Below are 12,985 nucleotides of genomic sequence, written 5' to 3' on the forward strand. Positions count from 1 at the left end.
TCTGAAGAAGGAGTAGGACTATATGACTCTCAAGGATCTCTCTTAACCTAAATCATTCTGGAGTCCTATGAATGTAAAATATATTGACAAACAGGATAGATCATGTTTCTATACGTTTGTCTGGGATAAGCACTGTGTACTGACTAACAAAGATAGACAAAGCCATAGATACAGTTACCTAAAACATGCCTTCTTGATTTTACCTTTTACCTAGTAGTGCCAAATTTAATCAAACATAACATCAAGGACAAGGGCAGTACATAGCAGTGAAATGTGTTCCTGGAGACTGAGGGGAAGGAAATCAGGAAATGGCAGGGACATAGATGGGTATTGTCACAACAGAGTGATGCAGGGATAAAAATGCAGAAAATACAAAAGAGTATACAGCTGCTGGAGAACTGTGTTCTTCCAGGCCTTGGAAGGTAAGTTGCACTAATTCTGTAGGCTATCATACTCCTCTTATACCTAGGTCACTTTGGAATTATTTTAGCTATCTGCTGTTTCAATAGTTAAATGCAGACATTCACAGTAAGGGATTCTCATCAGTGCAGTTCTCTTAAAGCCTTCACTTGACCACCTACGTACTGTTCATTTTTACAAAATATGTATGTCAGATAGGGAATCAGAGATCACTGTAATGGGAATGTTTAGAAGACTGAGAGGTCAGGCCAGTTTTAAAATTTAAAACAAACTTGTATGCATTAATTCACAAACAGCATACTTAATGCTAGTAGTTTTTAAGATGGTTAGGAATTGTCAGTACACCTACATACTGCTACTCTGTAACATTTACATTCTAAATTCTCTGTGATCACACAATGTTGTGGAACTGATGCCGAAGAGTTAGTGCTGACAGCTGTGATCCCTGGTGGTTCTTAACAACCAAGGTCAAGGTAATCTGTCTTGTGAGCTCTTTGATGAGAGAAGTCATTATTGAATTGAGCTTGTCTTCTGTCTCTGTCCTTCCTCTTCATATCTGATGGTTTGTGATATTTTATGTCCTCCACAAAAAACTCCCCCTGCCCTTCAAAAAACAATACTCTCCTCCTGGTATTACTTGCCTTGGGGCTTTTTGTGTCTTTACAGTATTTTTTTTTCTGTATTCAGCAATATATTCTGCCTATTTTCTGTGCCTTATGCTGATCTTGTTCTTTGGCAACTTTCTTGTTACTTATATGAGTCACTACAATGCCTTTGGTGGTCACATGTACACATACTCACATAAAATGTTTATGTATTGTGAACCTGGTACACCATTCCACTGTTCTAAAATACTTGCACGTTACTGTTGGCTATACTGTTTTATTGCCCTCATAATGGGATTCAAGGGAAGCTACTATTAATTATATTTGATCAGGACATTTGTATGTGTTTCAAAGGACTCTTTTGAGAAGCTAATATAAGCTTCACATCTTCCCCTTTCCTCTGAATAAACCGTTTTAATTTATTTTATTTAAAAGGTAGGGTGTGCATGTATAACAGAAACCCTGTACTACATTTTCTGATTACTGGCTGGTGACAGTGTTTCTCTTGTAGGCTTTGTTAGCATCACTGCCCAATTTCTCCTTCATCTTTAGGCCTTTAAAATCCTTTTTACACACTCAGTTCTTCTGCTCCTGCTGGCATTTTTATCCCTTACAACCAGTAATTATCTCGCCATTTCCTCCAACTCATGTGTCCCTTTTCCCCACAATTTTTCAACCGATATGGTAGATGAGTTCTGCCTCTCTCAACTGTTTTATCATGTGCAAATACAAGCATGAATAATAGTCTCAGCTGGATGCAACACTCTGCATTCTACCACACTTTTACTTGGTATTAAAATACGAGACTCAAAGAAAATTCTACAAACTTTCACATTGCATTTTCATTTTGGGTTTTCTGTGTTTGTTTGTTTGTGTGTTTGTTATATCTAGTGCCTCTGTGCACCTGGATGGACAGGAGAATTTTGCCAATTTGCTGAAAATGCATGTTTAATTTACCCAAATAATTGTTCTGAAGGAGCAACTTGCATTGATATGAGTCAACTGAGAGAACAACCTTTGCTTCAGTGTTTGTGTCCTCGTGATTTTACAGGTAAGGCATATACAAATCATGTAGAAATTTGTAGTTTCATTTCCTTTTAAATATTCAAATATAAGAATGCTGGATTTTAAAGAAACAAAGGATAGAGAAGTATTTGGAGGAGTAATCACACCTCTCTGCATTTCCTGCCCTCTGCTGTGTTGCCTATGAAATCTAAATGGAGTTTACAGGTTAATTTGAATCTTCCAATTAAGGTTACAGCAAGACTAGACCTAGAATAAGCTTCAGCTTCAGTTTGAGACTAAGTGTACGTCTATGTATAAAAGTTCTGCATGTGAGGTACATGTCTGACATCTAATTATAGTTCCTGGATACCTCATGATGAGAGAAACGGAGTCCAGGATGTTTGTTAGTTTGTATCAGGCTGTATTTACTCAGATAATTTTACTTTTTGAGAGCTGAATTCCACCTCCTATTTTAATTCCTTAGTGGACCACCAGTGATTTATTAATTTAATTTGGTGTGGGATTAACTGTTTCATTTTATTTAACTAAAGCCTAGTCTTTAAGGCTCTCTGTATTGTCAGTAAATCAGTTTTTCAAAGGGGGATTATAACCACTGTGTCAGATATTTGTTAGTTATTGACACAATTTATTCAGCAGTGTTTCTCTTTTAATTAAATAGAAAAGAAGCCTAAAAGAGTAGCTTATATTAACCACATTGGTTTTTTAAGTGGCAAAGAAAATAATTTCTGATTTTTTCCTCCAGCCTTATCTTTTAAATAGAAGCTCATTGAAGGTGGATCCTAAAATCCTTCACTAATCTTTTTCTAGAGAGGGAACTGAAAGAGAAGATTCAAATGTGATTTGCTGCAGGTTTAGGTTAATATTATGGAAACAGGTATTAGCCATATGTGCATCAATTTAAAGATAAGTGCCAAAAATATTAAGAGAACTTAAAAAATAACCAGTTGAAATATAGAAACTCTGTTTGTTACCTAAAGAATGAAAATTAATTTAATTTAAAGAACTGATGGCAATACACAGAGAAAACAGACTTTAAATCTACTACCATTGAAAAAGAAATCATAGGATAATAACCCAGAGGTTTAACTATCAACCTTTCTTTTCACTTCTCCATTATCCCTGTTAGGGTTTTATTTTTCCAATCTATGCTTGACTTTTTTTAATTGGTGTGACACCTAAAATTATGGATTTGTAAATAAAAGTACTGTTTCACTACAATACTTTAAGGCTTTTGAGATCATTTAAGGTCTCTAGTGTACAATATGATCATTAAACAAAAGTTTAACAGGTTACAATACATGGCAATAAATATATGCAATTAATAGAATTAAACCTTACTAAACACTGAGTCATGATTGAATTCAAGTGGAAACAACTTTGTTGTTCAGGGACATCTTGCTATGAGGCCAAGATTCTTTCTCTTGTGGATTCTCATTGTAAGGAGTTCTATATATTGCAATAGAATTTTTTTTTTACTTTTGCTGTTTTTAAATAACCTGTTACTTTTTCAGTCTTGATCCATAAAAAATGTCATTTATACCTGTTTATTGTTTCACTTATGTGCTTGGATAGGAAAAAAGGGATGGGAAATGTAGTAGCAATTTTGGCACATTTACTTGATTCTGAATTAAATAGTTTCTGCAACCAGAAAAGCTATTGTAGTTTCACATCTATTGGTTCTTAATTGTGTTTTTAAATTATAAACACTACAGCTGTAGCTTTTGCATTAACATTTAAATCATGCTTGGAACAGACATCTTAGGGAACACAAAATATGACATGATGTAACATTCTTAGCTATGAAAAGCAGAACTTTGATTTAAAAAGTAATAAACCTACTTCAATTTGATTCCATACTCTTTAAGAAAACCTTGTAGAAACTTAACATATACACATGCAATTTTAAACTATATGTTTCTGTTTATATATAAAAAGCATTTTGGGTCATTTACTGAGAAAAATATACCCATGTTTGGTTTAAATGCTCAAAGGAGAATAAAGGGTTATAAAACATAGTTATTTTTGTTGAATAGGTGTCATTATTTTTGTGCTTTCAATTTCTTTCTACATTTTCATTTTTCTCTTCTCTGAAAGTGGATAAAAACCTTTGAATCTACAACAGTGCTTGTAAGTAACATGGTTTATGACATCTCAACAATCCATATCAGCAATTTCTCAGGTCCTGCACAGTAGACCAATCTTCCTTGAATAAACTTCCTCTAATTTATTACTATCTTTCCTTGTCTGTAGAGCATTCATATTGGCAGGGATTGATTTGGCATGTTAGACACGTCATTCTAACTTCACAGAAAAGTCCTTTTATTAAAATAATCTTACTACTGCTAAAATAAACTGAATCCCAAGAAAATTCAACAACCGGAGTTTAAAATACTACTTCAATTGCATTCTTTTTCCTTATCTTAAAACTTTCCTTTTATAACACTCATTAAGATTGTTCACAGATTTACCCATAATTTTTCTCTTTTATTGTTTTATTGAGTTGAGATAGATCTGCTAATTTCTACAGGTATATGGGAAATGATATAAACATACTTTGATGGAGATTGCACCATTGAACTATGTAGGATATTTGAAACAGTATTCTGTAGAAAGTATCTCTACTGGCATAATAACTAATGTCCCAGAGAACAAGATACAGGATATAAAAGATCCTATACCTTTCCCAGTCTAAGGCAATATTTATACTAGTGAACAAAGAAATTACATGGCCTAGTTTAAATCCTTCTCTCTGGTCAAATCCACATTTTTAATTTCTTTTGTTCTCAAGGATACAGTGGTGACATATTTTAACCCTGGTGAGCAGCTAAGTACCAAACACCTAGTTGTTCATTCTTCCCCAGTGGGGTGGTGGAAAGAATCAGAAGCACAAAAGTAGGAAAACTTGAGATAAAGATAAATCATTAGGTCAAGCAAAAGCACATAGGTGTGTAGAGAAATGGCTGAGTGAACAGGGACATGTATATGTGCACAATCCAAGCTATATTAGTGAACTGTCCTTGTCTAGGGAAAAAAGAGCAGAGCAATGCTGATGTGGCAAGCCGACAGGATGTTGGGGAGGGGGATGCTGACCATAGAAAGAGAAAAACTGATGTTAGTTAGTCTTGTGCATATTAATCTGTAACCAATCGCTTGCCATTAAAGGCCGCGTGAACAGCAGCTGTAACCCAATAGTGCGGAGCTTGCTTATGCGTGCTTGGGGAATTAGAGTATAACTATGGGTCTGACAATAGAATAAATGGAGTTCCATCATATCTCTGTGAGAAGCATGGTTCATCCCACCAAATCTCTGGCTATTTAGGTGAAGCAAAATAAGGAATCCATTCAGTATGTGCTGTTAGCAGGCAGGAGTTCAGCCATTTCTAGAATATTTGGGGAAGGTCTCTATTTCATGTCAAAGTAGAGTGGTAATCTATTAAGTCTAAAAACTCAAATAGGTAAAAAAAGTAATATTTTTTTTCCCACAGCTCTAATCCCTATAGTAAAGGTGAGCAAGTAAAGGAACTTTTGTAGCATCATGGGAGGTCCCTATATCACAGGAGCGTTACTGGAATTACACAGCAGTATCTGTCTCAGCAACAGAAGATGCCATTTTAAGCTTTGTTCATTGCACTTTATATGTTATTGCCATTGTCACCTCTGAAAGAGAAATGGTTAGTGCACATAGATCCCAAACATCAGCGACCATGTAGTAAAATAACAGAATAAAAGAAGCCACTTGTTAAGTACTGCTACAGGAAATCGCTCAGAATACTTACATTCATAGCTGAACAAAAAGGGAACAGCTTGTTGCTTTTCAGAAGACTCAATTTTTTATTAAAGAAGAACTTTCAGAGATAACTGACAAAGCAATAATAACAACTGAAGTACTTCTTGTTCTAATCCTCTTCAGCAGATACCCAGAAATATTACCTGCTGTTTAAAATGCCTTTTAGGAGGTGTGTTTATATAGCGTTAGCTAGGGTGAAAGGAAAATCATTTTATCTAGCCTGTTCCTTTAATTTTGCTCCCAAAGCAGGTGTCTCCCAATGCCAGTAAAAGTCCAAGAAAAAACACGAGTTACACTGACTCTATAAGTCAGAATGATAGCATGTACTGAATTGGAAGGGACCCACAGATCACCATGCCCAAGTCCCGGCTCTGCACAAAACCATGCCAAAAATCACACCACGTCCCTGAGAACATTGTACAAACACTTACTGAGCTCCGTCAGGCTTGGTGCTGTGACCACTGCCCTGGGGAGCCTGTTCCAGTGCCCAACCACCCCCTGGGGGAAGAACCTTCTCCTGATATTCAACCTAAACCTTCCTCAACTCAGCTTCATGCCATTTGCTTGAGTCCTGTCACTGGTCACCACAGAGAAGAGATTGGTACCTACCCCTCCTATTCCCTTCCTGAGGATGTTGAAGATGACAATGAGGTCTCCCCTCAGTCTCTTCGGAAAAGACCAAGTGATCTCAGCTGCTCTTCATGTGGTTCCTTTCATGGCCTTCATCCCTTTGTGGCCCTTCTTTGGATGCTCTCCAATAGCTTTATATCCATCTCATATTGTGATGCCCAAAACTGCACCCAGGACTCAAGGTGATGCCTCACCAGAAGGTGTGTTGTAAGGACACCAATCCTGACAAAGACCACTCGCCTAAGACGATAGGAAGCTGAATTAAATGGCAACACAACAGTTTCAGTTCATCGAGGGCATTCGACTGTACTAATTGCAATGAAAGGATAGAGAAGTAAGCAATGAAAAAATAAAAAGGGTACATTCTCCATACTGGCATAATATTTAATATGAAGCAGATGAACTCCTAAAAAGTAAGTGAGGGCTAGGGCTAATGTCGGATATTGCAGCCTACTTGTAGTTATTCCAAGCAGACTGTGATCTACAGTAGTTCAAGCCAACAATTTTTTTCTCAGGTCTTGATTTCCACTCAAATACTAAGGCTATTGATATTTTTGTGCTGAAAATACTTCTATTATTTTGGCATGCAGCAATTGCATGAAAAGCTAGAAGACTATGAAAATATTCTACATGATAATTCATAGAGAAATGTAATATCAATATTTAAGTTCTGCCTGCTTTTAAAATGGAATAAAATGTTCTCAGTGCAGGGGGTTATTTATGAGTATGCTCATATTTCTTAATAGTTCAGTTTCTAGTTTAATTTGTTGTGCACAATATATTTTGCCCATTTGAATAAGAAAGAATTTTGATGGAGTTTTTGTTCATCAAGAATAGTTACAGTTAACTTAAAGATGGTGTTGTTTTCTAAGAAGCATAGATGCATTAAGATCTGGATTTCTAAGCATATGATTAGTAAAGTTCTCACCTGGAAGACATGCTTTAAAATACATCCTTAAAGTTGGCATGTGGAACCCTCCAGATAGCTACATCTGCTCATGAACTCCAAAAATGACTTCCACCCACCACTATCAACCTTGTATTTTTAAAGAGAAGTACGAGCTACTTGATTTTCTGGGACTATTAGCCCAGAACTCAAACAAAAGAGAGTTTACATCATTAACTGAATATTTTAAAAGTAGCAAAATTTCAGAGACTTAGCAGGAGTGTTTCCTATTCACAATGTGTTCCTGTGAAAGTCTGACCTCAAGTCCAGGTGCATATAAAACAACCTACCATTTTATTCTCCTGCTTGCCACTTCTACTAACCTACCATGCCTCATTTTATTAAGGCATACAACTCCCAGATTTACCTCTCAGGGAGTTAGAACTGTGCTGATTTGCTTTAGTTTGTCTGACTCTTCTGGGTTTACAGCTATTGATGTCTATCCTTTCCTGTTTTACTCATTCAGAATAAAACTTAAAAGGTTTTTTTCTCTCTGGATAGTTTCTAAGTCTCTTATTGAGAACACCACTGCATTATTCATTCTCATTCCCAAATATATAAAGCTCCTCTTAGTGACAAGGGAAACTGTAGCTTTCTCTAAAAGTTCAAAGAAGTAGCTGGATAGATAGTGAACATTCAAATAGCTATATATCACACCCCCAAAAAAATCACATCAATAGGAAACATGAGGGATGTAGGCCTTTTATGTAAAATCAGTCTAAAAGTCTTCTGAAGAAGTTGAAGTGGTTGAAAAAGTTAATTATCTATAATAACCATAGAAACATTCTTTTCTGCTTGTCAGCTGAACCTGTGTTTACTCAGCCAAGTACAACATTTCAGATCTTACTAAGGTACAAAAATTTTCAAATGTATTATAAACCACCTATCATGCTAATTAAAACATGATAAGGTGTGCAGTATAGATATAATTATAGCATGTTTAAAAATATATAATGCATTGGAAAGATGAATAACACTATAGTGTAGATCTAGTGACGGTTTCCATTACAAAGCTGATCTCTGTACCTCTGTTTTTGTTCTTTAAAAGACCTCAGACTTACATCTTTTAGCTTTGAATATCAACTTTCCTCTTTAAAGCAGGGATAATCAGGCTAGCTGCATATTGCACACTTTTTCTCAGACACAATGTGCACCATCATTAGCTGACATAGTCTACTGTATTTCCACTGAAGCTGGAATAATTTTAGTACATGAACTAAATATTCTAGACTTGCTTATGCTGTATCTCAACCTTTGTGCTCAGTAGTTGTTCTTTCTATTAAAAAAAAATAAACCTCAAATGAATTCTGAAATATGGTGTACAATACCACTTTCTTACAGACTTAAAGCATGGCTTAATTTGTGTTAATGATGCCTCTTATTGATGTGCATTTTTCTTGTCACATAAGCAGACTTCTTAGGCACTTTAAGGCCTATCTTTTTTTGCTTTGTTTTGTTTATTTGGGTTTTTTAACCTGAATCACATCAGAAATTTACATTCAAGCAACAACTTCTATACTTAAGTCTTCACTCTGGGACTCTGAATAGCTCAGGTTTACCTTTTCTGCAATATACTTGCTTCAATTTCTATTTACTGAGATAGATCTCACTTTAGACACATGTTCCTTCAAAATACTTGACTTCTTTAGGTTTGTTTTTATTATACCTTTCTCCTCAGCATTTACAACCAATTTAGTAAAAACTCTGTATAGGAGGTTTAATTTACTTTTCAGGTCAGAACATTTCAGATAAGAATATTAAATTATATTGGAATTTACATCAGAGTACTGCAACCAGTCCTATAGCCCTCAGTACAGGAAAGGCATGGAGCCAGTGTAGAGGACTGGAACAATTCTCCTATGAGGAAAGACTAAGAGGTCTGGTGTTGTTCAGTTTGAAGATTCTCTAAACACTTTATTAAGGTCTTTCAATACTGCAGCTTATAAAGAAACTGAAAAGGAACTTTTTACAAGGGTCTGTAGCAATAAAAGAAGGCGTAATGACTTTAAATTGAAAGAGAATAAATTTACACTAGATATATGTTGCAGCAATTGTGGCTGCCAGTGGAGTGGTTAGAGAGCCACAAGGCCCAAGTGCAGCCTTGAACTTGTGGTGGGCCAGCTCCAAGATTTAACATCTCCCTCTAGCTCATGGCGAGTTCCCACATCCCTTTGTTTCCATAGGTAGATCAATGATTGCTGGTTGGCCCGTTGGGCCTCCACCCCCTTTTCTGTATGTCCCTGTCAATATGTATATTTCCTGTTTAATATGTATAAGTTCTAGAATGCTCCCTGTTCCTTGATGCCCCCATGGGTCCCCTTCTCCCTTGTCCCTCCCCTCTCCTATCCTATTGGTCTATTGGTTGTCAGTCGGTGCCCTTTCCGCCCCCTGGCCCTCTCCTGATTGGTTGTTCATCCCCCTGTAAAACCCCTGGACCCTCCACTATCCTGGACCCTTCCTGGAATAAACCTGTGCATAGCCATGCCAGAGACCCCTCTCAGCTGCTTCATCAGTGGTCAACATTTTTGGTGTGCCTGTGTGTGTGTGACTGTGCTCTCAATCGCACCGGTAGTTGTGGGTGTTTGCATGGCAGCTCCAGAGCTCCTCCTGGGTGTCTCCAATGAGGCTTGGCCTCTGAGAGTGCCGGATTCCTCAAGGACACTCGGGGAAGACGCAGTGCTTATTCCCCCGGCCGACACAGCAGGCTGCATCAGATATAAGGAAGAAATTTTTCAGAATGAGAGTTGTGAAACACTGGACCAGGTTGCCCAGAGATGCTATAGATGCCCCATCTCTGGAAGCATTCAAAGATGAGTTGGACTGGACTGAGCAACCTGAGTTAAAGATGTCCCTGCTCATTGCAGGAGGCTTGGACTAAATGATCTTTAAAGGTGTCCTTCAACCCAATTTATTCTGTTATCTCACAATCAATCTTTCTTTCACTCACCCAAATTTGGACTGCTGCCTCAGTGCATTGACATTTACCTTTACTCCAGGCTCATAACCCATTATCTTATTCTCAATTCAGAATCTTTGTATCTAAATAATTAAGACTCAATTTGCCAAGGATTATTTTCTAAAACTTAAAACACTCCACCCCCTCTCTGGAACCCAAGTGTGATGTTCAAGAGTCTTCCAGAGAGCAGAGGAGCTGGCAAGTATGGTGCTTTTTATCTGGGCTGGGTAGAATGCTCTTTATGGAATTTACCCTCTCTCTGTGAGAGTCTCTGTGAATGCTTGTTCTGTATTATTTCATATTTCACATATGATGAGTGAAAAAGGATCAAGCTAGATGAAATTTCTCTGTTCCAGGCATGAAAATTGTTTTGCATATTGTCCTAACATCCTGTTGTGGTTTTTATATGAACCAGGTTTTTTAACAAGACACTTTGGCACAAAGGGCACTTTGAACAACAGCAGAAGAAACAAACAAAACCTTCACAAGAGGATAAGAGACTCTTTGAAAGAGAGGTGTGCAAAAGACTTTGCCAAGAGATGAATCTTTATGACCAGATTTCCAGCTAAATCCTGAATGCAGCTAAGAGAAAGGACAGATAATCTATTAAACGGTCAAAAGTCTAATTGCATGTTCCAGAATAATGAGTTCATTTAAGAGCCAAGGTTATTAAAATATATCCTCAAACAAATTTAAAGACATTCTGAAAAAGGATCTCAGCTAAAGACTGTGGTTAAACAACAGCTGCACAGGAACTTTCAGAAAGGACTATTCTTAAGTGCCCTTACATGATTAATTGCATTCTAAACCAGGAGAAGGTAGAATTCTAACTGCATATTTAACATTTGAGAATATATGACTGTGTATAATTCATGCAGTAGTAGACAACTGCACTAAGTCATCAGCTGACTGTGGTCAGTGGAAGTCTTTTTGATCTTTTCAAAAAGCTTTAAATTCAGCTCCATGTTAATAAATTATGGTAGCTGGTGAATTTTGAAAATAAGCATAATAGTGTTTACTTGAATGGGAAAATGTTCATATTATAGTTTGTGTCCCCTTAGTCTATGAAGCTGGGACAGTACTTAATGAGCATGGGTGTTTAACTTTGGCTGCTTTACCTATTAGGACATGGTAGTCTTTATGTTGAAAAGTTTATGTTGGTTTCCTAAAAAAGGAAATAGTTTTCTGTAACATTGGTCCATGGTATGGTGTAAATGTGCCTAATCACTTACACTAATCAAAATTTAATCAGACTTAGTGTATGATGAGTTCCAGTCTTGGAATTGTTATTCCCACCCCAGTAAATTCTTGTTTTTTGTGATCTAATGGAAACTATCCCCTTTATACGTTAATTAGAAAAGTTGTGTCATTAGAAAATATTATCACATTTTTCTTAGATGTAGCTTATTCAATTTCTTTCTCTCAGAAGAATAACTCTTCTTCACAGGGATTTGTGAAACACCATCCTAGAATGGACATAGAAATGAATTTGGGAAGTAAAATCACTCAAAAAAATATAATTAAACCTGCAAATTTTGACAAAATACATATTTTTCAATTAGTTTTCAAATACCACTGTAGATAAATATGTTCATTCTAATGCCAGCTGCCATTTCAGATGTCTGTATTATTTTTAATTTTTTTCATGAAATACAGGGATATGGTAGTGATAATCAATGAGTGAGCTATTTCAGTATGATGTACTTTAGAAATCTAAAATGTAATAATTTAGTCTAAACAAGTTGTCTAGATTTCATCTGTGGTTGAAGCTTTTCCAGTTTCAAGTTTCCTCAACCCACCTATAGCTAAAATGCCTCCACCAATAAGAACAATAACACAATCCTTTTTTTAATGTTTGGCTGTAGATAGTCAAAAATAACTTTTTTTTATCAGTATGCAATTATATCTGTCCTAAGAAGACTGAAAAAAAACATGTATTAATCTTAAATAAATCCTCATTTGAATATTTATGCTAACTAGTTCATAAAAGGGTTTTTTTCTAATGTCAGAAGCGAGTCATTTAAGCTTGATCAACTGTCAGGCAGAACTTTGAACAACTACATGTGTGAATGTCAGATCAGTTCTTTATTTCTACTATTTTTTTTATTATTTTCCCATTCACTGAAATTTATTTTGAAAACCACAGAGTTTTATCACTATACCTAGATTTATCTAAGAACACCTTTACTGCTAAGTTCTACACAACTCCAAGGAAAAATGAGAAAATATTCAGAATCCATGAAAACCAATCTTTGAACTTCTAGTGGTTCTAGTAAGTATTACTGTAAGTGGATTTAGTGTGTTTCAAAATAAATAAATTTATACTTCCAGGAAGTGGAATAAAATGTGTAGATTTTAAGTGCTTACAATGTCTGTACCAGGCTTGTCACTCTGTTCTCTCTTTAGGATACATGGGAAGAACTGAAAATTTTAGAGAGCTCTACTCATAGGACGTTTTTTGGACCGAGTTCAGGATGAGGCAAATCATACAAAAAAAGTGGAATTTTTCATGACCTAAAATGCAATAGCATGGATGTAAAAGTCAACATTTCAGAGAGTGAACCTTAACTGCCCATGCTCTGCCAAAGAGCATATCTTTTAAAGTTCCTACTACC

General features: G+C 36.1%; 1 protein-coding gene across 1 annotated transcript in view; it reads left to right on the forward strand.

Annotated features, from left to right (window-relative positions):
• Positions 1 to 12,985, forward strand: part of EYS (eyes shut homolog) — a 750,542-nt gene that overhangs the window by 52,863 nt on the left and 684,694 nt on the right. The window contains exon 6 of the mRNA XM_069011357.1: positions 1,917 to 2,076. Coding sequence (XP_068867458.1) covers positions 1,917 to 2,076 — 160 coding nt within the window. The remainder of the gene's footprint in view (positions 1 to 1,916; positions 2,077 to 12,985) is intronic.

The sequence above is a fragment of the Aphelocoma coerulescens genome, chromosome 3, assembly GCF_041296385.1.
Source record: "Aphelocoma coerulescens isolate FSJ_1873_10779 chromosome 3, UR_Acoe_1.0, whole genome shotgun sequence".
NCBI classification, from domain to species: Eukaryota; Metazoa; Chordata; class Aves; order Passeriformes; family Corvidae; genus Aphelocoma; species Aphelocoma coerulescens.